We start from the raw sequence: 24,691 nt of genomic DNA on the forward strand, positions 1-24,691 counted from the left end.
CAAAATGTAACTATCCACTACGCAGCGCTTGTAAAATACAGGTCAAAGTGCCATAAGAGAGAGAGCAGGATGTCTTTCTTCCTGTCAGGAAGTCAGAGGTGAAGACAATAACTTAGTCATTTAAGTCTGAATCACACTTAGTCCAGCGGTTTGTACATTGAAGGTGTGTGTACTGCTCTACAAGGTCTCATTGCTGTCTCATTGTGACTGCATGCATAAAAAAGACTGCCGTGGTTTGAGCTGCCCTCTGCTGGTTCAAACACCTCCTGCAATGATCTCTTCAAAGGGGGGAGAAAGTCTAATACAAAGATCCAGCAGAGATGTGGAGAGATTGACTTATTTTTTATACTACAGATCCATAAATAATGGAAAAGTACAAGCACAGCAATGTTTGGTTTTACCCTGCAACTAAGCAACCCATAAAGTATCTGTATTTGACTGAAATGGTTTCTCGCATTCAGGAGTGATGGCACTGTTTAGCATTCAAATGCCTCTGTTCCTCGGCAGCCCACTCATGTGAGACACTCTGTATTTGTTGCACCCACACTTTAAAAGGATTCACTATTCGAATAACCTTACTTTTCATCAGGTTTCTATGCAGAGCACAGCAGCACAATGCTGAAAGGAGGAAATCATTTCCCCAGCTTTAATCTTTAGAAATTGTTTTTTTTTTTTATTACCTTTCATCATTTCCTTTCAAACAACAGTGCAGTTCATTAGAACTTGTGAAGAAACATCACACATTCAGGGCAAACGACACACAAGAAAGTGACGTGTTCAAAGTCACGGCGCGGCGTTTCTCTGGATCATCTGAGCGGTGGGAATTGAATAGAGCTTTTATTATGTGGCTATAAAAAAAGAACATTCAGTGTGGTTCCTGGGGCAGTTAGCTGGCGTGTTGAGTCTGAAAACGCTCATATATGAAGATGATAAGTAGTGTATTTTTATATAATTTAATAGAAGTCCAGATTGACAGCCTGGCACTCGATAAAGTTGACTGACCGGATGGTTTCATTCAGAGTCTGGGTTTGTGTGTGCTGACGCTCCGCTCTCGGCAAAGCTTATCTGTTACTGTGTATCATCACTGTGACAAAAGCATTTCTGATGAGTCACTCCACTGTCTGCTGGCTTTTCCATTTGAATGTCTGTTGCCAGAAAGGAGGAAAAGAGGAGAAAAAAAACAACACAACCCTGTATCCTGTCATGGAGTGTTTTCAGCTGCAGCAGGCAGAACTTATAGGGACTTAAAATCAAGCCTGATGGATAGAGAGGGGGAAATGAATCAAACGTCTCTATATTTGGGGAATAAGGGGTTTTGTGTTTGCACCCACATCGGGTGACAAATCAGAGCAGAAGTTAAAAGTGCAATGTGTCTTATGACTGCAAATTGTCACAAATGCAGAATTCCTCCACTCACTCCTTTCATGCGCCCAGACATCATGTGACAACAATGGCCTTCACATACTATAAAGGATGTTATTCTTCTTTGTTTACGTTGTAAGCTTTCTCTTCAAAAGGGGAAATGCACACTCTGACTGGTTTGTCCATTTGGGCTTCTGTAGAGTCATTGTGGCACAAGGTGGCACAAAACATTTGGTAACAAAAACAAAAAACAATGTAACATTGTGGGGGTTGTTTGTGTTTTCAGCCACTCTCCACTCCATGTTTGCTGCTGTCTGGCTTTACTAGCACAATGTTTTGGAATCACACAAATCACTTCCTGTGTGCAGGCATCTAAACAGAGAGCTACACTGAGAAGAGAGTTGTGCAGAGCTGATAGGCTTAATCAGGATTGTGTGAACTCATTTGGCAATGGTTTGTTTGTATTTAAAAGTTACTCGCTCAGAGTATAATGGCTTATTCTAAGGCTACGAAACCAAATTAGTTTTATTTTAAAGCAAGATTACAATTACTGTATAAAATAATACTTATGGGGAGTTGAATTTCTCCCAATAAGCCCTCGTTAATCTTAAACACTGGACCTGCAGAGCTATTCATACAGTCTGCGAAGTGTAACTTTACACTTCAAACTGTCTAAAACTCACAACATGCATTAGTTAGCAACACACCAGGTGCACACTTTCCATTACAACTGAACCACAGAAAGGTTGGCACAATGGTATTCAGACCTTTCCCCCAGTATAATCATCTGCTCAGAGCATTGTCTCTCTCCTCCACCTGTAACCAGCCCGACGCTTAGATAAATGGCAGGTGCTATTGAAAAGGCTCCCCATCCAGTGCCATGCTGAGCTGCCCGAACACACATTATTGCAGATTGGAGCAGGAGTGGAGAGACGTGGGGGGAATGTTGAAGCAGGGCAGTCTGCGGGTCGCCAGAGCATAAGCAAGACAGGGAAACAAGTACAACACAAAGAGGTACATAGCTGCTTTGTGCAGGGAGAAAGGGAGGTTTTGTACGTCGGAGGACTTGGATGGAAGTGATAGTTCTGGAAAGAAGACGCTGTCAGAGTAAACACTTGGAAATAGACAAAAACACACTGGCTGTGAGATAAAGGAGACGGGAGAGAGGAGAAAGGGAGCGGGGGCCATATCATTTGGCTGAAGAGCCTTCAAAGTGCAGCATTCAGTCTCGGAATTGAGACTTACACTGTTGACATTTCATCTCAGTCAGGGTCATGGGAGGAAAAGGGAAAACTAATCAAATTATTTTTTTAAACTTAGAATAACTGTCTTGAGAAAATGGAGCCTCTGTCATTCCCTCTCTACCTGAAACTCTGTCCTTGCAAGACACAGGTTTGGTGAGTGGTTAGAAGACACACAGTGAAATGTTTGTTACTTAGAGACTCACACTGTCACAATGAGGCCATTTTGATTATGTTACAAGGTGTTTGTTAGATCTCTTGGGTTCTGATTGGTTTGTTGGCTGCTGATTGAATTATTGAATCTCAATTAGTGATGAATCAGACTCTCTCACTCTTTTTTTTTTTAAACTTTTCATTTCTATTTGGGTGTAAAATCATGTGCACGTCGCAGCAGATGTCCCTCTCTGAAACGTGTGAAGTTATTGAATTAACTGTGAAATTAATTGTATTATTGTTGCTGTTAATAACATGTTGCACTACTTTTTTTCTACAGTATGCAGGCAGAAAAACGGTTCCTTCTAACGTGTTGCCGTTACCATTGATAAAGACAAAACAAAGATGTTTTTGTCTTGTATTACTGTATGTCTTCATACCATTCATACTTGAATCATTTATTTATTTTTGGTGACCCAGGTGCAGCACAAGATAAAAACACACATTTACTCAAGGTTTTTGGTGGCAGTGATACTGCCAGTAGAAAGAGAACAATATTAGCATTCATTTTTAGTTATGGTTCTGGCCTCCTGGGAAATATAAGTCCAATACTTGTCTTATCTTTGTTCCCCACTAACTGCTGAGGAAAATGTCGTATCTGCTCATTTACATACTTTCTAAATGTACGACTGTGTTCAGGCACTAACGCTGTTATTCCGCAATGCATCGCAGGTCGCTGCGACATATATATCTTTTTTTCTTTTTTTTAAATTGCTGCTGAAAAACAGCAGCCAGCCAAATGGAAACAAATGATGAGGTAATTGACTGTGAAATAAAACAGACAAACAGGTAAACAGCTGAAAGACAGTAAAAGGGAAACTGGAAAGTCAGGTCATAATTTATTGTGTCCATCACCGTCACTCACAGTGCACACAGTTGTTAATATAAAATACAGATTAGAGAAACCTTTTTGCTTATCGTCTACAGCAAAAATACATTTCCAAAAAAGTCACAGAAAAGACATTTGACTTATTCGATGGCAAGCTGACCTGGCTGTTCCTCTGTGCATTATTCAGGCAAACATTAACACATGTTCTGTTTATAAAGGTCTGAAACTGCAAAGATAGAGAGAAGCGCTGAAGGTTTGCTCTGGGTTGAATTTAAGTCAAACCAACTCTGTGTAACTGTCACCTTTAAACTGTCGCTGGGTGTTTTGATTTTCCAACTGTTCAAAAGAAATGTGTGCCGTGAAATACTACCATGAAAACACGAAAAACTCATAGTATGATTTATTCTGAATATAGCTTGTTGGAGATTTCTATAGTTATAAAACATTGTTAACTTACCCATGATGAAATTGTTGATTATTATGATATTATTTTTTTTAGATTTAAACATTTATATTCGACCTCAAAAGTAATTGTCTGTTGTATGTTTTGTATATTAATTCAAATCCAATCATGTATTTTGTAACACATATGAATAAGCTCAGCCCCAGTCATGTCCACAAGATGGCAGTGTCTGTGGTGCAGGACGTCACTAAATCCAGTTAATCCTCTCAACTGGGATTTGGTGAGCCTGAAAACACCACTATACAACTCAGAGTCAAACTCTCTCCCTCTCTGTATCTCCTGAATGTTAAAAATCAAATATCAAGTGCAGTGCAGTATAAATGCTTTGTATTGGTGTTTACAGTACAACAGATGTGTTGTTTTATTAATGCTATAATGACTATACATTATAATTATCTGTGATTGCGTCCACATATTCAATCCTGCATGCACACTACTGTTTAGAGAACAAGTCAGGTGACCTAAGCCAAACTGGTGCGTCCAATCCAATGAGCGGGATTTGTGGAGGTTGGACGAACACTGTCTCCGACCCTTCCACACAGCACCTCCATTCACTAAAGCCCAGCAGATTACCTCAGACCAGATCTCTGCTCTTTAATTAGCAGCAAACAGGAGTGAAGGAGTCACGTCACCGGGGATTCGTACATTCATACATTCAAAGAAGCACAGTTTAGGATATATGAAAAGTGAGGGACTGATGTATTGTTGCTCTCACGGAATCTCAGATGTCATCTGTCCGAATACGTGTGCTTTTAAAAGTATTGAATAAAGTAATAGTTAACAACGGGAATATCTCATATTGTACACATGTAAACATTCCAATAGATACTGCCACATAATGATAATAATAATTGTATTATAGTTTGCAATATCAGTTACATCAAAGACTTTTTGGTGTGAAGCTTTCACCTCGAAAATATCTACAATTACTTCCTTAAGGCTCAGCAAAGCAGCCTTAAAATCTCTGGACCTCAACATTACCTACCTGTGAGGATGTCAAGTCTCAGAGACTAACAGACACTAACGGTCGTCATGTGACCCTGAGGTCATAATGAAATCCACGTGGAGCAAAGAAGCACACAGTGATTTCAAGTTACGAAAAGGATGCGGGGAGTTGGCTTATCGCTCTCTCCCAGAATCCTCCCCGTGGGAGCCATTAATTTCCTGGATGATTACACAAAGGCGTCTCTGTGAGATGCAGTTTACTCGCCATTACAGGGATTGTGCAAGCGGGCATCATCAATTTTAATCCCAGTGTGTTCATCAGAGGGAAGTCTTTGCAGATGAAGGGAAGGACGGACACAGAGAAACTTTTTTTTTGTCCCTCAGTGGAAACCTGACATCTACACAATGCCACAGATGACAAGATGGTGTCCTTGTGTGATGTGTGACAGGATGTATAAGGCCTGAAATAAGGTCCAATGTGCTGCACCGCGTGTGGGAGGAGAGAGCGTGTCTGGACGGCTGGTCGAGGCGTGTCAAAGGCGTGGCCTGGAGGAGCAGTTAAATGGAGACTCGTAAAGACAGAGAGTATGGGGGCTAAATTTAGCCAATGGCTCTGCTGGGGTGGAGCTAATCCTCTTTGCACTCGAATTATCTGGCCTTCGGATTAGAGAGCTTTGCCTCTATGCAAGACATCTACTCTCTATAATGATGTCCCGCAGTGGGCTAGACCATGTCTCCAGGCAGGGGACGGTGAGTCATCAGACTGACTGCCGCAATAAATTTGCAAGAATTTGTTTAATGGGACAAAATCATTCACTATGTGCTATGCAGTGGTGTCATTACCAGTTTTTTTTTGTGCATTTACTGACAGTAATATTTTACTATATGGTGGTAAAATAATGATCCGTGATGACATTTTATGAAGTGTAACAGAATAGACTGCACAAATGTTGTGTTTTCAAACATAGAACTCTTTATCGGTGGGATAGTTAAATATCCACATGATAAGTATCTAAATTATTTGAGCTTTCTTTGAGACACAATGACACAATAATCCTCTTCCTTTGTCTTATGTGATAGTAAAGTATATGTATCTGTAGCTTCATTGATATTGGGAAGATCATATCACTTTGTAATTCGTTACATTTAGGGAATTTTATTGGCTACCCACATACATACTATAATTTAGCAAGAAATCTGACATCATGTCACTCAGCCGTGCTGCTCCATCTGTGGTGTCACTCCCTCCTTCCCTCTGATGCCATATATTCTCCGTATGTAAACCACGGGAATGATGTGCGGTGCAGGAGAGTTATGATTATCCATCTCCAGCAGGTGCCACTTAGACACATCCATAATCCCCCCTCTGCACTCATCCACGCCCTGAGAAATAAAACCAGCAGCGCTTCCTTCCCGATCTGAGGCAAAATGAATATTTTAGCCGTTTTTTGCTGAGGCTTGTCAAAAGTGACTCAGGATAGATGAGCAGCTGCCGTAGCGAGGCTGGGTCTCATTCAAGGACACTTGACAGAGTGTGCAGGTGTTAAACTGATGCACCATTTTTGCCTATGAGGCAGAGGGGTTTGCCCTGGCTGGAATAACTGTAGATAATAATCATCCGATATATCATTATAGTCCACTACTGGAATGTATTTGATAAACTGTCTGGCATGGTTCCTAAGTGCTTAAAACGTGCACACTTCATCCAGTGATATAGCAGACTACCAGAGGCCTAGATTCCATGACAACATGCATAATTTCTGCTGTGAAGTGTCCTCAGGGAAGAAGAAGAAGAAGAAAATGCAGACTTAACCAAGGTTCTTGTTCTGGCAGGAGACACTGACCTCTGCCCTCTTTGTGAACTACCCTTTTTTTTTTTTTTTTTTTTTTTTTTTAATCAACAGAATGACATGTATTCCAGTTGATTATCAATACAGTTTACACCGCGTGTCAGTGTAGCCTGTTTCTATTGCAACCTTCAGGACTGTACCATTGTGGCCGAGATGTGGGGGGGGGAGGGTGCAGGGGTCAGTTCCGGGAGTTTCCTGTGGAGATGAGCCATGGTGTGTGTGTGTGTGTGTGCGCGTGGGGGGGGGGGGGGGGGTAGGATCCTAATCCCTCAGGCTTGGCTGCATCACGTCCTGAGGATAAACTGACATGTAGGCTTTGGACATGTGAAAATGTCACTTGGACATTGACATTTTTTATTTATGTTTTATAAAGAAAAGTACACTTTTGTACTACAGGGGGATGTCAACACAGGTAAGGCAACATTGTATTGATTGATGTATTGATTTATTTGTTTTTATGCTTGTATACTTATGTTGGCTTCAGTGTTCTATTGAATGTTCTGTTTTGTCATACAAATGTGTGAGGGAAATGTTATATACTTTGCAGTGCTACATCTTTTTTTATCTTGTTGCAACAATTTCAGCGTCAAGCAACAGTTTCTTTTCAGAACATGCATTTCAGTGCAATAATAAAGTATCCTCTTGGGTCAACCTCAAGTCACACTGCTGCTCTTATTCTAATATATACAGTACCTTGTACAGTTTGTTCCGATTTTGATTAAAGCCACTGCATAGAAACAGGATATGTTCTTACCAGAATGAATATGCTCAGGTATGCTCAATGAACGAGGAGTCTGCTTGTGTTATCAGGATCTTTTCAATGTAGAATATTATGCGTTAACATTTTTTTTTTACGAGAATACAAAGTGATATGTCTGATAATGCCCCAGGTCGCCCTCTTGAACTCTTGAGGTTGCAGGGGAGCTGAGTTTAAACCAAACTGCTTTGATGGTTGAGTTATTTCACCACACAATTACAGTCTGGCAATTTTTTAAACCAACTGACTGATCCACCCCGCAAACGTACGGTATGATGAAGTAAATCTGCTTTGGAACAAACACATGTATAGGTTTAGCAGAGATACAAATATGGATGAGAGCAAAACCGAGTTAGAAACGACAACCTCGTGTAAAACACGCACAGGTGTTACCCTCAGAGATTGTTACTACGTTACATAAGATTACAAAGACTCACAAACAGAAGAAGACGCTCACTTCATAGTTTAATGTAAGAATCACAACAAAGCAGATCATGTATAATATATAGTGGTGGTGTGTGGGGGGGGATGAATAAGCACTTTCCAAATTAGCTGTGGGTGTTTACTTTAAACACAGTCATGTTGAACAAGGCATTCAGAGCCGACGGCAACAGCCGGAGACTGTGGTGGTTCTGGGTGAAATTACATACAAGAACCGTGGCTGGAAAAAGTCTCCAACTGCTGACCACGGAGTGTGTATGTGTGTGTGTGTAGTCTGGTTTAAGCCTTACTCTTATTGTAGGGACTTAAATCTGTTTACATACAGTCTCTTTATGGAACGGTGAGGTTAGGTTTATACGTTAAGGGTCAGGGTCTCGCAGCCATGGTAAAGGTTAAAATAAAATGAGAGGAAATGAATTGTAGGTGTAACTCCACAGTGTGAGTATATGGCTGCGTTGCTCCTCTCCGCAGAACAACTGCTATAGAAACTGATTAAGCACAATGATAGAGTTTGGCTCAGTCAAAAATAAGAAATGAAACAGTAAAAGGTCACATGGCAAGATTGTAACAGCTTCCTGTAAATTACACGGTGACCTCACTGCTTCCTGTTAAAATATCAGACACACATCGATTTCCATGATTCAGAGCAGCACTTTTGACTTTTCAACACTGGGTCACTTAGAGAGGAAGGAGGCAGATTGTGATCTTTTCAAATTGTGCAGTGGCATAAAATGCTGATTTGATGTTTGAATTTGTGTGTGAGTGGGAGATGAAGTTGATACACTCACAAATACTTACACAGATCAATAACTCAGAGGAAGGGAGACAGTGTGAGTACAGGCAGTCTCACTGTTATGTAAGAGCCAGCTGTGTGAGTGGAGGAGCTGCAGCGCGATGATGAAAGCAACACTGCTTCCCTCATCCAGACAGAGCATCCATCCTCTCACTTACTTTCCTGAATTGTTCATGTATTATTCAAGTTACTGAAGGAAACAACAAATAGGAAAAATCACATCATGGCACTGCAGTGCCTCTCATTACCCATGGCAGCAAGACAGATTCATACATATATTTTCACACTGATGATGGGATTTCAAAAACTGCATATCCAAAAGCTGTGAGTGCATGCTTCAAATCCAGACTCGGTAATCCACTGCCGCCAACGGCAACCACTGTGTGTTTCGTGATGAAACAATGATGTGAGATGTGGCAAGACGGGGGGGGAAAAAAAAAATCTGCAGTTAATCTGGATTAAATCATAGCGTTCATCATCCTGGATATAAATCAGAACATACCAGTTCATACCAAACCTTCCAGTCTCTGTCTGTCCGTCTGTCATAAATAGGCTCACAGCATTTTAAAATGTTGTGCACAAATACTGCAAGTAAAAAAGTAAAACAAACTGTACTGTTGGAAACATAAAGTCTCAATATTGTTATTCAATTTGAGTCTGGAGTTTGACCAAGGGCCCTATTGTGTGGATCTTCTGCAGTTAGCTGTGGGCTACTGGACTTGTTTGAGTTAAGAAACCCCTTGGAGGAGAGAACTACAGAAGATGACTTACTGAGTGGAGTTTTACGTGTTCTCCCTGTGTGCACGTGGGTTCTCTCTCTTTTTAAACTGCGTCTTCCTCCCAAAAACCTGCAGAAAAGGTTGAGTGGACCATCCCTGACCATAGGTGTGAGTGTGAGAGTGAATGTTTGTTCACCTCTGTATGTTGGCCCTATGATGGACTTGCCTTTCACCTTATATGTCAGCTGACATTGGCTCCAGCCCCTCATGTGGACGGTAAAGTGGTAGAAAATGAATGAATGACATTAAATCTGTATCAGACGATGCTCAAATCAGTCGAGTGTCATACAGTTCTGTCATTTAAATATTAACTATATCCGAATTTCAAACCCCTTTGCGTCCTATAGTGTGTTGTTCTGTTGAAAAGAGTATGCATTTTTAAACACATATTTGTTTCAAAACTGTGAACATTTTGGACAATTAATAGACTGTTTTATTGCTCTAAAATACAAATTTTTAAAATGTTTTTGTAGCCTTAGAATAGGCTTTAACATGTACTTTGGGCAAGGACCTTGCTTTATGAAGGAGTCTGCTCTGTCACACTGGACCTTTAACTGGGACCTGTTCAGGAGAGATGTCTCCACCTTCCTGTTTGCTGTTGGGAAGCAGTTTGACATGATGACTGAATGATGAGGTTCCAGCAATTATTTCAACAATCTCCGACATTTAAATAAAGACAGATGGTGGAATTGTGCCATTCTGAGGAACAAAGCCCAGCCATGGCTCCCGTACCTCACAGTTGGACTGAGGGGTTGACAACTGACTAATCTAAGCCGGAATACTTGTTTTTATTAGAATATATGCTGTACCTGTATGTGACAGTTGCAGACTTTTACAAAGGTTATATAGCTTGTCACCCTGTCATCTGTGTTTCTGGCTTTTGAGTATAAAACTCAAGACCGGTCTGCAGTAGTGCTGAGCGGTGGATCAAAATGGCGTCACAGCATTTGAGCGAGGGAGATGATGAGATTATCTGGTTGTGTGGAAGGACAAGCAGCCTACAGGGGCAGAATGGGATGGAACTGAACTGCACCCTCCTACCTAATAACACTTCATTTCTGACTAGGATCACTTACAGGACTTAATTAAACCTTTAAGCGCTTTAACACAAAAACAAATCAATTGCAGAGACGCAGAGAAACAAAAAGCATCTCCTCTACAAGCATGTTCTTCTTTGCTGTTTTGCTGACGTGTGTTGTACACTGTGTTACAGGTCGAGCATGCAGCACTGTGCACATGAAGGAAGATAAATCAACTCAGCTGCCGAGGCCTCGAACCTGAAACAGACGCTCTTACGACAGAAGACCCGCAGCTCCCTCTGGACACCTGGGACACCGAGAGCAACTTACGGCCTTCCTAGTGAGGATTATGTCATTATAGCTGACGACTTGGGCTTCTCCGGTGTTCGACAGCTACGAGGCAAAACCAGTCCTGCTCTCCAGACACGAAGCAGGGAACCATGGATGACTCTTATCACAACAACGTGAACCAGCAGGTGACGGAGAGCGGAGAGTACACCTACACCCAGGACGGAGGAGGTCACGACAGCTACCCTTACCAAACGGACTACCCTCCACAGGACGAGGACGCTGCAAGTGACGACACTGAGGGGGCAGATGACAACGAACAGATGTATGAGGGGGAGTACCAGGGCATCCCGCACCCAGACGAGATCAAGGAGGCACGGCGGGCAGCCCGGATTGAGGCCAGGAGGAAAGCCCGTCAGGCTGCGCAGCAGGTGGACGAGGAGGACAACCTGCCAGAGCAGTACGAGGCCATCATGGAGGACTGCGGCCATGGGCGCTTCCAATGGATGCTGTTCTTCGTGCTCGGCTTGGCACTAATGGCCGATGGAGTGGATGGTTTTGTGGTGGGCTTCGTCTTGCCCAGTGCTGAGAAAGACATGTGCATATCCAATGCTGACAAAGGACTGCTGGGTAAGTGAGGACAAAGACAGGGAAAGTGAAAGAAACGGTGAGGTCTCTCATGTGAGTTAAAGGTCTCTGTTGAGTTTATGTCTAGTTATCAATTCCAAAATGGCATAACAATTAATGTAAAGGAATTTAGTGCTTGTAAAATCATTACACTGAGGAGGGGAGTGTTCCAGAGGCTGATGAGAAAGTCATTAGTATGGCCCTAAACCAGAGAACTGGAGAAATGAAAATTGACCTGACCTGATTATAGAGCTGGAATAAAATGGCGACCCATTACACCGTTGCTGAAATATTTCAGTCTGGACCAAAGGTGAACTTACTGATAGACCACCGTCATGCATCCAGCACAGCTGCAAACAGATTCCGCTCACACGTTTCCCCCAGACCGATAAACAACCCTTTGGAAACCTAGACTAGATAATTGCAATCATCTGTCAAAGACTTCCAATCTTTACCCAGGGAAGAGGAACTCATCAGTGAAATGATCTGCCATTGTTCTTGGCAGAAACACAGCCTGCATGTGTTTGGCTCTTGATGGAAAATGGTTGCAGACCACTGATTCGAGCAGAAATATTCTCCAGCCACTGGGATAAATTAGGGAAAACAAGGCTTGGATCATATTGCAAATGCATAAAAAAAATGAAAAAAAAGAAGAAAACCATTGTGTCCTAAAAGAGAATGAGCCGACTGGGAGCCATCAGATTAGCATCACTGAGCATTAGCACTGGTGCTACATATGTCTCAAAGACAACTCGAGAGGTGCCACAACTCACGATAAGTGTTTCTTTATATTCGACATTAATCGAGAAACAGAATATTGTGCATTAATTGGAGCATTTCCTTGCGATTGTTGAAGTTTCACCTGCTCCAAAACGTGGACCACAATGTTAAACGTGCAAAAGAGAAAGGGAGCTATAGGAAAAACAGACACAGCTTAATTGCAAATTTGAAATAAATCGGATTCTCACTTCCCGTGTAGATCTAAACTGCAAATTAAATCCTCTCCCCTCATGTCCCACGCCTTGTTGTGTAGCCAGGCGATGTGGTCGACTGCACATTGCTCATTTAACCTTAACAACGGGCACCTGAGACGAAGCTTTGCCTGATGACTGATGATGAAACAGGTGGTGATAGAGCATTCAGTGTGTGCTCCCAGGCTAATATGGAGCATGATGCAGAAGTGGAGGAGCCTGGCCTGGCCTGCGGTGCCCGGCGCAGGGCCGTCAGATACACTTCAGGCCTCTGACAGTCTGTGGTAGCAGGAGGAAGGCCTGACAGCGTCTGTTCGTGCAGAGTGAAGAGGGGAGCACAGATCAGTGGCCGAGAATATGGAGTAGATATGGAGAATGACGCTGTTTGATTCATGCTCATGCTCTGCTCACCAAGAACGCGGGAGCTGAGATGTGTTTAATCTCCTTGGACAGCGGATAGACTTCCAAACCTTTTGTCAAACAGAGGGGAATGGGTTTCTGCTCTTATGTTTCAAATGGTCGTGTTTACTCTATAAGAAAATACAAGAGACACAGTGGCGAGGAGGAGGAGGAGGATGTTCTGTTCTGTCAGGTTTTTAATCCAAGACTTCATCCGTTTGCTTAGATTTCCCCTCCTGATAGCTCAAAGGAATTGCTTGTGTTTTTGACATAGGGAGCTACATGTCATTGCAGAGGATGCATTTCTGGAATAAACTGCCCAAACTGCAGTTAAAAAGGTGATGTATAAACTATGAGGAGGTTTTATGATGCTTCCCTCGTGCTATTAATAAATATTAATACAGAATATACGCGGTGCATAGCATTTCATTGCAGTGTTGTGCACCGTATGCTTCAGCGATCTAGCTCGATGAGCTCATTACGTTTTATATGATATCCTTTTTATATGACATGTAGAAGGCAACACTGCAGCAATGATTTTAAGTACTTTCATGGAGAAATGCAGTTGCAGGGTTAGTGTTAGTATGCATCAATGAATGATTGATATATCTGATTATTTTTAAAGAAGCTGGCATCATTGAAATTCACAGATTTAGCATATTGTTTGCAACAGTATACACGCACAGATTACAGGGAGCAGGATGTTGTATGTGTCCTGTGTGTTTGGAATAGACCTAAGGAAAAAAAAAAGGTTATCTAAAGAACAAGTTGGTAAAGTTTGAATTTAGAATATCAACTTTCATATACTGGCTGAAAATGAAGTCTTGTATCGCTATCTCAGTCAATCAGATATGTGATAGTAGCAGCAACTGATAGGAATATGAAAAAGATAGCTTTACCCTGTTATCACACCGTTTATGTCTTTCCATTCTGCCTAGTTATTCAAAAAATATTAAAATCTTAAAAATAATTAAACATTAGGAGAAGTGCTCAATCTCTTTCAGTCAGAATACATTACACACAGTAATAAAATGTGTTCATTACAAATATGGATTTGTTTCAACAGTGTATACGTTACTGTGCAAAAGCTTTATTGTTTTTATGCCCGTCAAATTCTCTAATCATTTGCATTAGACATTGGAATGATGTGACTGAAAGTCGGTCTTAGATATTAGTAAACTGTCAGTGAGTTGAACTCATGTGACGCTCAAGCATGTCTTGAATAAACCTGGCGTAATAGACAGATTTTACCAGCAACATTATTTTGGAGAATGATCATTTGGGAAATAATTTGCACTGTTTTTGCAGGAGGTTAAATGTCACTTCATGTGCATGTGCTGAATGCACTTACAGGAAGGCAAAGAAAGAAGGAATGAGAATTAGGACACTTCATGGAGCAGCCTGAATCTTGTTGCTGCAGGGGAACATCCTTGGCCTCCACCTCATACTTGACGCCCTCTGACGAATTTCTGACCACTAGGTCACCTGTCAATTTCTCAGGGACATACACGTTGCCTTAAGCAACAACTCGACCGAGATGTTAAAGTGACATATCAGCCTTGACTGTTTGTTTCCAATGAGCAGCCACTTGTTGAATGAGCCGAGGATGGTTGAGATTGCCGTGAGGACGGGCCAGTAATCCATAAGGAGGGTGCGAACGACGCCTTCACGTGCCCGCTAAAACGCTTAATCCCACTGTAATTAAGGTTGTGTGTGTAGTAAAAACACAGGGGAAGCAGAAGGTGTGCGCCTAAAGGTTTAAACAACATGATGGAGTGGATGCTTGAGGTTGTAGGTTGCAGTTGTGACACCAATAAAGGGGAGGGGGGGAGGGGGGGGGAGCATATTACTCTCCCCAGAGACATAAAAAGGAAGTACACAATCTTTATTATCTCCTTGGTGCAGTAATGGGCAGCACTGTTGGTCATTTTTATGGGCTTGCCTCTCGCCTTTCAACAATGACAAACAGTGGCATACGTCTGCAGGTAAAATAAAGAAGACCATTTGTTTTGCAGTAATAAAAGGCTGACAGAGAAAAGCAAACAGAGAAACAATGTTGTTGGGATGATGGAGAACCATTCTAATTATTCAGAGATGTGTATCCGAGCATGCAATGTTGAATTACACTACAAGTATGATGGTCTCTGTGATTCTGTGTTCATGAAAAGGTAAAGGGAGCCCCCTTGTGGGCATAAGGAGTTCTGGCCTTGGCTTTTGCCTTCTTTAAATATTATAATGTCACTGGTGTTTTATGTATGCATCTACATTTGTTTATCTGTTGGCCTACACTGTTTGCTTCACTAAGATCTACCGTGTGAGTAAAACATAGAGCTGGATTATAAATCTAATCTCTTTGTGTGTGTGTGTGTGTGTTTGCAGGTCTGCTGGTGTATGTGGCCATGATGGTGGGGGCACTGATTTGGGGGGGTCTGTGCGATAAGATGGGCAGGAGGAAGTGTCTGATCTACGTTCTGACGATCGACCTGGTCTTCTCCTTCCTGTCCTGCTTCGCCCAGAGCTACGGCTTCTTCCTCTTCTTCAGGTTCTGCTCAGGCTTTGGGTGAGACTCACATTTGCATTTAAATGTGTGTTCACGTGTACGTTTCCAGACCTCACTCAAACCACAGATTTTTACATGGGGCTGACCTTTTTTTTCCATTAATACTCTAATCCTTTTAGTTGAAATAAGTATGTCTGTCATATTTTATTGAGAAAAAAAAAAAATATTTGTATTCGATATTCGTTCCCGAAATGAAAAACTTGGCATTTAAATATAAATGAGTAATAGGTGGCAGCTCCATTCAAATACGCGGTCCAACACAGAGGCAGAGAAACACACCAGTCTTGCATTTAATTTCTAACATTTTAATTATAATATTAATATATAATATTAACTGGTAAATTTAGTTCATTGAAAGTCGAGGAACGAGTCTTGGTCTCCAATACTTACAAGTATCTAATAGAAATGTAAAAACAATCAAGAAATAAATAAAACCAATCAATCGACAGCAGCATTAAAAGGTAACGTGTTTTTTAAAGTGCAACAGGTTCTAGTGGCAGAGTGGAACAGTCTCACAGACTGCTCTGTCTCTGCATCTGCTAGTGTCGAAGTGTCTGCAGGACTGGGTAAGCTGCATCCAGTAGCCCCCCCGGGCACTGCAAATATGCAGCAGCAGCAGAAGCGCCCAGTGATGCAGGGAGTTGCTGTGCTCTCCACCACACACCTGTAGAAGGAGCCATTTTTATGATGTTCTGTGTTATCCTGCCAGGTGAGGGTATTGGAGAGGTGCACACCGTCTATATATAGAGAGACAGAGGGACAATTCTGGTCTTCTGGACGTCCACAATCATCTCCACTGTTCTTCTTACACCACAGTCCCAGTCTATCTACCTCCTGCCTGTGCTCTGACTCTTTTTCCCGTTGGTTATTAGCTCCACTATTGCAGTATAACGTCTGCCGTCACGATGAGGTTGCTGTCACATAGTGGGCTCTGCAGTCGTGCGTGGGCAGTGTGTAGAGGACACAGCCAGTGTTCAGAGTAATAGATGACAATGTGATGTTACCAATTCTGACAGACTGGGGGTCAGTTAGTTAAGAAGTACCACAAATCCAATTGCAGAGTGTTTTGGGATGATTGTTTTAAAAGCAGAACTACAATCCAGAAAGAGCAGCCTCCCTCATCTCCAGATGTGTGAGAAGCCTGGATGGAGGAAAGTGGAGATGTCATTAGATGTGGCACCATTCTGTTTTGTAGGCATGCAGTACTGGTAAGGGTAAGCTATTATTATCAATGGTCTCCATGATCATTACCAGCCTCTCAAAGCACTTCATTATTAAATATTGGGTGAATAATTTAATCTTATGGCTTTTTCCTGTAAAAACACTGTAAAATCCATACTGAGATCCCACTGTTGCTGCTGCAGGTTGAACAATACACACGGCAAAGAAGGGCTTCACTTTACTATTCACATGAACTCAAAGACACATTAGCTGCAGCAGAACTCCACTTATTTACCTTATCAGAGCATTTCTTTATGACACTAATTAAAACAAGAGAACAGGGACCATGGCTTGTTTCTAATTTGAGTTTTATTGCTGAGTTTGAATTCCCGCTGTCGCCAGCACCTTAGGGTGATGCCTTTTTTTTTTTTGCTGTGCACACTTTACTTTTACAACTTTCAAAGACACATTTTTTTGATAGTGATTGCAGCATGACCCTTCCCAGACCTGCAATATCGATGTTTGAGCTATTTCCTGAGCCAGAAAAATAATAAAATAAAAAAAACCTCTAAGGCCATAAAAAGAAATGTTCACTTGTCATTGATTTAAAATGAGTCCCATGTTAGTCATTTCACTGGCTTCACAAAAACACAAAGAGCCAGCACAATTCAACGTCTCCATTTTTATCTCTTATGTATTAATATTAAAATTTGAATAAATACTGCATTTTGTTGAAAAAAAAAAAAGTGATGCTACCACCAATCTCATATTGACAATTTCTGAATTATTTTCCCAATATGAACCATGTCCTCAACCTGATTATTACCTGATAGGCTTGTCAGAAAAATGCATTAATTCCTTTAAATACAAATCAAGACGAAATCTTTAAAAACGGTCACCTTGATGATGTTTTCTTTTTATAATGTGCATCATATTTTCTTCAAAATTGGGGCATTATAGCAGATTTAAAGTGCAACTAAACAAAATGAAAAAATTGAATAACACCCGCATCGAGACCGCCAATTTCTATATTACAATTTCTGGAAACACAGGCTGCCACTGAATCTTATTATTATCTAACCACTAATGTCGTTTAATTAATTGGAATTGTTGAGGCAGACAGCTCAGAGACAAGCATCTTAAAATCTGGAAAAACTTTAATAGCATCTTGGGAAGAATCTTTTCTAAAATATTATTTTTGTGGTTTCTCCTACAGAATTGGTGGCTCCATCCCAATAGTGTACACCTACTTCACCGAGTTCCTGCAGATGGATAAACGTGGAGAACATCTGAGCTGGCTCTGCATGTTCTGGATGTTAGGCGGCCTGTACGCCTCCTTCACCGCCTGGGGAATCATCCCTCACTACGGTAAAACACACACACACACACACACACACGCACACACACACAGTATACTGAGGTACGATTCACAAAAGGTTTAAATATACCATAAACTCAAACAACAGAGATAATGTTTATGTGACTTTTAATTAAAATTCTAATGAAATGTCGGACTCATTTCTCCAGCCTGCAGAAACAACAGAATGTGGCTACGTTATTTAAATTTTTTTTTTGTGCTTGCTAATACACTGCATCTAATCTTCACAGTTTCTTACGTTGCATGAATAATTCATAATAAAGCAATTAAACATCTTGGCATTCTCCACAAAAACAACATTTCTGGAAGACTCTTAAACAGACCCACGGTTTGCCGTCAACTTTTGATCAAGTGAAATCCTTTAAATGCAAATGTCACATGCAAAAGTAAAAAAAACTGGTGCATACAGTGCTGCATTAATTCTTGTCATTTTGGCTCGTGCTTCAGTGAGGTCTTCTTTAACTTAGTTGTCATCGAATTGGTTTTCTAGGTTGGGGCTTTTCCATCGGTTCAGAGTTCCAGATGCACAGCTGGAGACTGTTCATCTTTGTGTGTCTCTTCCCTGTGCTGGCTGCACTCATCGGAGTCATCTTCATGCCAGAGAGCCCACGTTTCCTCCTGGAGGTGAGATTACTAAAACTTGAGGCTGACTGATATGGGGTTTTTTATGGCTCATGCCAAATTTGATCTTTAGAAATCTGAAAGCTGCGTTATTTATCGGCTAATGGCTGATATATGGCTTTTTTTCTTTTGTTGAAAACGTATGAACTAAAAACTCACTAACTAAATACATAAACTAGGTCATCCAAAAAAAATCAAAAGCTGACTTGGCAGCATTTGTAATAATTTGCTGATTAATTATATTATAATCTGCACATGGTAAATATTGACCTGCCAGAGGTTCTTACAAGGCAAATCCCACTATTCATTGTGCCAGTGTACAGTGTTAAAACATCGAGCTGTGATTGGTTAAAAAAACTGATGAGTCATCAGACACCACAGCAACATCCCACTGCCGTGCAAAGGTAACGAAGGACTGTTAAGATATCACCAGAACACCACCCGCCCCTGTTTCCCATCCAGGACAATGTCAGGCCTTTAACCACATGTGGTATTGTGTTTGTATGTTACTGCTGCAACATGTTCATATCACACAAACCCCCAAGTTATCACACATTGGCCCTTCTGATAAGAGGCAGACCTCATGGGAAAACTGGCCTTATCTAGCTATTTTTTATGTGGGAAATTGTCAAAATAACCAACTACATAATAAAGTCACAAATCACTCACAGAGCTGATCTGTTCCCCCACAGTGTAAATACACTCTTTTTGGCATGTTTTTCATGCTTCACATCCAGGCCTTGATCCAGATTTGACCAAAATCCTGACTCTGCATCGCCACCAAAACCAAACATTTCTTCATTGACCCATAACCCTACACATTCAAACGATTTGAAATCATGCTGTGTACAAACAGATAGACTTAACGGGGACATTTGTCAGTAACAGGAAAGTGTGTGTGTGTGTGTTTCTTTCTTTTTCATTTGTTATAGAGCGCCCGGCATGATGAGGCCTGGATGATCCTGAGACAAGTTCATGACACGAACTGGAAGGCCAAGGGGGAGCCAGAGAGAGTTTTCACTGTAAGACTTAAGCGTAACTAAAGTGTGTAAATATAATCCATTTAGGCCCAATAAGCTGCGTTACGGTTAATCACTATAAAGAAGCACAAAACCATCCAAACATCCATTTTCTACCGCTTTATCCTCCACAGGAGGGTTGCGGGGGGGTGCTGTGCCAATCTCAGCTGATAGGGCGAGAGGCGGGTACACCCTGGACAGTCTGCCAGTCCAACACAAAGCCACATATAGGGACAAACAACTATTCACTGTCACACCTATGGTCAATTTAGAGTGTCCAATTTTACCTAATATTGCATGTTTTTGGACTGTTGGAGGAAGCCAGAGAACCCAAAGAAAACCCGCGCACACACGGGGAGAACTTGCAAACTCCATGCCGAAAGGTCCTAGTTCTAACCAGGGCTCGAATCCGAGTCTTCTTGCTGCAAAGGCAAGAGCGCTAACCACAGACCGTGTGGCCCAGCACAAAACCAATCAATCTTAATTTATATTTTTAAGCAGTAGGTCATGTAATTAAAAAAAGAGAAGCTAAACTTGCTGACAAAACAACAGGAACAGGGAAAAACAACAGTACAAATGTTACAAAGTTGTCGGGCGGTTAATTCACTCACTGAGTAAAAACAGTTTATGGACTACAACAGTTAATGAAGATGAAAGTCTTAAACTCTTTCTTTGTCTCTTTGTGAAGGCGACCAACATTAAGACCCCAGAGACACAGGAGGATGAGTTCATAGAGATCCAGAGTGACACCGGCACTGCCTTCCAGCGGTGGACTGTCAGACACACGACTATGCTGCAACAGGTTCACCAAAATCACCGCTACACTAGAACAGAATATGCCAACCCCCATTCGTTTTCACGCAGGAATAACATGTGCCTCTCTTGTCTTGCTTTCAGGTGATGGCTAACATCATGTCCTTATCAGCGCCAGAGCTCAGACTGCAAGGTCTCTTCCTGGTTATTGTCTGGTTCTGCTTGGCTTTCAGGTACAAAATAACCACACATTTTAACCTTATTAAAAATGGACAGAGTCTTCAGGTGTCAGTAAACATATCCGTAAGTTTATGTTATCCATTGCTAATTTCAGGTCTTCTTTAATCAAGCATTGTGTCAATTTTGTGTGATTGCCAGCTAGCATTGTTCAGTAGGAGCCTGGTTGCAGGTGATGCCTCTGAACTTCTAGATGCAAAACCTCAACATGACACTGGCCAAATTGCAATTCTGGAGTCTTCAAAATGGGAGTTTGGACTCTTTTTTTTGCCGCTTGATTTTAACCCACAATCACATGTGGACATTAAAACCTACAGGTTTTCTTTTACCTTGAATCTTTGTTCTTTGGACATCTTGTGATTTGCTGTTCCTTAAGTTCAAACTGAATTGGGAAAGAAAGCTGAAAGCGGTTTTTGGCGCCTGATACTTTGAATAATTTATAGTCTGACTTTCATCTTCAAAAGCTAGTAACCACGAACAGCCCTCAATCGGTGGTGAAAATTTTGGGGTCATGGTCGTCCGTTTTAATGTCAATTTATGTGTTTTTGACTTTTACTGTAACCGCGATGCTGATGTCATGGTCAGGTCTCGTCTGGGACTAACCTGGTTAAATACATAAAATACATTTCTGCTAACATTTCCTCAGGTACTCCATTAGTATTTGTGTTGCTATGTTTGCTACGTTATGTTATGGAAGGGATAAAATTTGGTTCATCTAAATGTATTATGTCTTGAATGGTTGAATGTGGAGAACAGAGGAAGTATGACAGATAAACAGAACTGCAGCAGTTATTGTCTTTATGGGCATTCATATGCAGATAACTGTTCATAGACAGCGGCCAAACACTCACTAGTGTTGGAAAAATGTGGTTGTAGACTGGTTTAAAGTCAATAATGGCAGAGGTAACCAAAAACTGCAGTCAAGAGGCAGAAACATGGTCTAAATACAATGGAGAATGAATCACATAAGGACCCATTTTGCTGGAACACTTAGACAAACAGGCAGAGAGCACGTGCAAAAGGGCAGGTGTATATATACACACACTAGTTGAGTGGAGATAATTAGACACAGGTGGAACACATTGGGGCAGGTGCAGGTAATCAAGGGGGCGGGAAACACAGGAGATCAGGAAGTGAAGACACCTGAAACAAGATGACATATATTTCAAAATAAAACAGGAAATTACAAAAATGTGCTCGTATAACAAAAATGAAGGACATGACCATATAGAAACTGTAAGAGTAGATGTCATATAGAATGCCCCAAAAATATTGCCTCCAGAGGCTGATGTGACACCAGGATGTTGAGGTGGTGTTTTGTGTTCAGTTTTTGTCTTAAATAAGCCTCCCTGTTGTTTCTGTGTGCATTAGCTATCACGGGCTGGGAGTGTGGTTCCCTGATATGATCAAGTACATGCAGTATGAGGAATACGAATCAAAGGTGCGAGTGTTCCACCGGGAGCGCGTGGAACGCTTCCATTTCAACTTCTCTCTTGTCAACCAAATACACCGGGAGGGAGAGTACATCCATGACAAGTAGGTTCCCTCAACACTGGCTCTCTGCAGTATCAAAATGTTTTAGGTCACACTTCAAAATTCGTTTTTTCCTGCTGCTTTGATGTCGTCTCTTTCGCTTTCACTTAGGTTCGCAAACATTGAGATCAAGTCTGTGAAGTTTGAGGATTCTCTGTTTGAGAACTGCTACTTTGAGGATATCAAGTCAACCAACACCTTCTTTGAGAACTGCACCTTGAAAAACACTGTCTTCTACAACACAGGTAGGCTCACTCTACCTCATCATTTACATGATGGTAAAAATGCTAATGAGGATATTAATCCTCTGCTCTTCTCTCTCTAGATCTCTGGAAGGAAAAGTTCAAAGAATGTCGAATGGAGAACACCACCTTCCTCCACCCAAAGAAGGGCTGCCATCTAAACTTCCAGGAGGAAAATGACATTGTCATCTACATCGTCAGCTTCCTGGGCAGTTTGGCTGTGTTGCCTGGCAACATCATCTCAGCATTATTCATGGACAAGATAGGACGGATCAGAATTATAGGTAAGCTTGGGAAAAAGTGCCAAAGCAGCAGGAGTACAGTAATGTAAAGATAGAAGATTTTGCTATAACAGTTCTTTCTTTACCTACCTACCTACCTACCTATAGGTGGTTCGATGCTGGCATCGTCTGCCTGCACTTTCCTGCTGCTGTTAAGTTTTAGTCAAGGAGCTGTAATATGTTGGCAGTGCATCTTCTATGGCGTCAGTGTAGCAGCCTGGAATGGACTAGAGGTCATTTCTGTGGAACTCTATCCATCCTCTAAGAGGTACGGTTCAACTCTATCCATCTGTTTCTGTTCTAGCACCACCATCATTTTACAAATTCTTTTTCCCTTCATCCCCATCTAAATCCATGTTTTACTTTTTGAGTTACACTGATGACAGCCAGACAGATAAATGCAGCCAAAAACGCACATCCTTCTTGGTGGATCACAAACTTCTGTTTTCACAATTTACATTAAAGGTAGGGTTGGAGATCCTGGAAAAGTTGTTTGAGCAGGCTACATTTTGAATTTGAAAGTCCTCCGAAGCTACACCTCCAGAGCACAAGAACGTGCAATGGGGGTTGTGTTGGTTACACACGGATTCACAAGCGGGATTTTTCAGTGACGCTAACTTTTTTGGACACTTCAAATACGCTCAAATGGCATGAACCACCATGGCATCACTTTCCAGCTCTTCCTGGGCTTTTAGTTGTTGCCACTGTTCAAATGCAGCACCGATGTTCACTCGTTGTCTTCTGAGCTTATGCGTTTAGTGCACGAAGAGGGGTACGTGCATATGATTGGATGGTGTTTTTACAGGCCTCTCCGTTCCACAGGTGACATGGAGGCATTTATAATTTGGTGACAATGCATTAATTAATTATTGCATCAATTAATAATTGACTGTTAAACTTGATTTTTGAGTTGGTGTCAGTGGTGGAAATTTCTTGTAAGGTCGGTTGGTAAATACAATATTCGTAAAACATATTTGCTGTCGGCTGCAAAAGTGACAGTGCAGATACTCCCAGAGGACCTGCACAATTAGTTACCGTAATAGTGCCATGGCTTGCATTCTAAGCAGCAGTGTCTAATGTGTGTATCCCATAGAGTGTATAAAATTAAGCTGTGGCTGCAGTGTCTCTGGTTTAACAGCACCCCGTTAAGCAGGTGTCAGTGCTGCCATGCATAAGTAAATTCTCCTTGTAACTCTTACTTTACACACAACACTATATGCATCTAAGCATTCCTTCCTTCTGATTTTACAGGGGCACAGCATTCGGTATCCTGAATGGAGTCTGTAAGTTTGCAGCCATTATTGCCAGCTTCATCTTTGCGGCCTTCATCGGCATCACTAAGATCATCCCCATCTTCCTGGCCTTCGCTGCTCTCGTCTGTGGCGGTCTGGTTGCTCTCAAACTGCCCGAAACCCGGGAGAAAATCCTGTCGTGAAAAGCCAAGGACCTGCAGCCTCCAGGCTCCAAACACAGGAAAAGCATTTTGTTGTATCAGCGTAAACTGAAATGGGATGCCAAGAAAACAAAGCGCCGTCCTGTACTTGCTGTGTTCATCAGTCTCTTGTGGTTATTCTCTATAAAATGTTTAAAAACCTGTTTGGTTGCCTACATGGACCTGTTGTTGCTTCCTGTTCCTTCAGTGAGCTCCACAGGCTGCACAGCTTTTCTGACAGGAACTAATGTTTGTCTTTTCCTTTTATTTCCCATTTACTGCCCACACATACACATACACATACACATACACACGCAGGGTAGTTTGAGACTTGTTTATATAAAATTAAATACGGGATGAAATTGTGTCTGTGCGTGAAAGGTGATGTAGTTCATGTTACCATGTTGTGCTTTGATTTCATCCCCTGCTGGACAAAAAAAGGAGAGTGTGAGTTATAACTGGAAGTGGATTTGAAGCCTCACAGCCTCAGCTCAACA

General features: G+C 41.6%; 1 protein-coding gene across 1 annotated transcript; it reads left to right on the forward strand.

Moving 5' to 3' along the window:
* The first annotated feature begins 7,195 nt into the window (after positions 1-7,195).
* Positions 7,196-24,495, forward strand: sv2ba (synaptic vesicle glycoprotein 2Ba). The gene is made up of 13 exons (XM_058628577.1): positions 7,196-7,315; positions 10,887-11,610; positions 15,357-15,537; positions 17,915-18,066; positions 18,567-18,700; positions 19,630-19,719; positions 20,405-20,518; positions 20,614-20,702; positions 22,078-22,242; positions 22,351-22,484; positions 22,565-22,765; positions 22,871-23,030; positions 24,014-24,495. Exons 2-13 carry the CDS (start codon positions 11,133-11,135, stop codon positions 24,195-24,197), a joined length of 2,082 nt encoding a protein of 693 aa, XP_058484560.1. The 5' UTR covers positions 7,196-7,315; positions 10,887-11,132; the 3' UTR covers positions 24,198-24,495.
* The last annotated feature ends 196 nt before the right edge of the window (positions 24,496-24,691 follow it).

This window comes from Solea solea, chromosome 5 (assembly GCF_958295425.1).
Source record: "Solea solea chromosome 5, fSolSol10.1, whole genome shotgun sequence".
In the NCBI taxonomy this organism is placed as follows: domain Eukaryota; kingdom Metazoa; phylum Chordata; class Actinopteri; order Pleuronectiformes; family Soleidae; genus Solea; species Solea solea.

Excerpts from the sequence above, each read along its gene's own strand:
- sv2ba (XM_058628577.1), top strand. The coding sequence starts at position 11,133 with ATGGATGACTCTTATCACAACAACGTGAACCAGCAGGTGACGGAGAGC. Across the intron at positions 18,067-18,566 it reads GGGAATCATCCCTCACTACG|GTTGGGGCTTTTCCATCGGT; the intron begins GTAAAACACACA and ends TTGGTTTTCTAG. Across the intron at positions 22,766-22,870 it reads AGGACGGATCAGAATTATAG|GTGGTTCGATGCTGGCATCG; the intron begins GTAAGCTTGGGA and ends ACCTACCTATAG.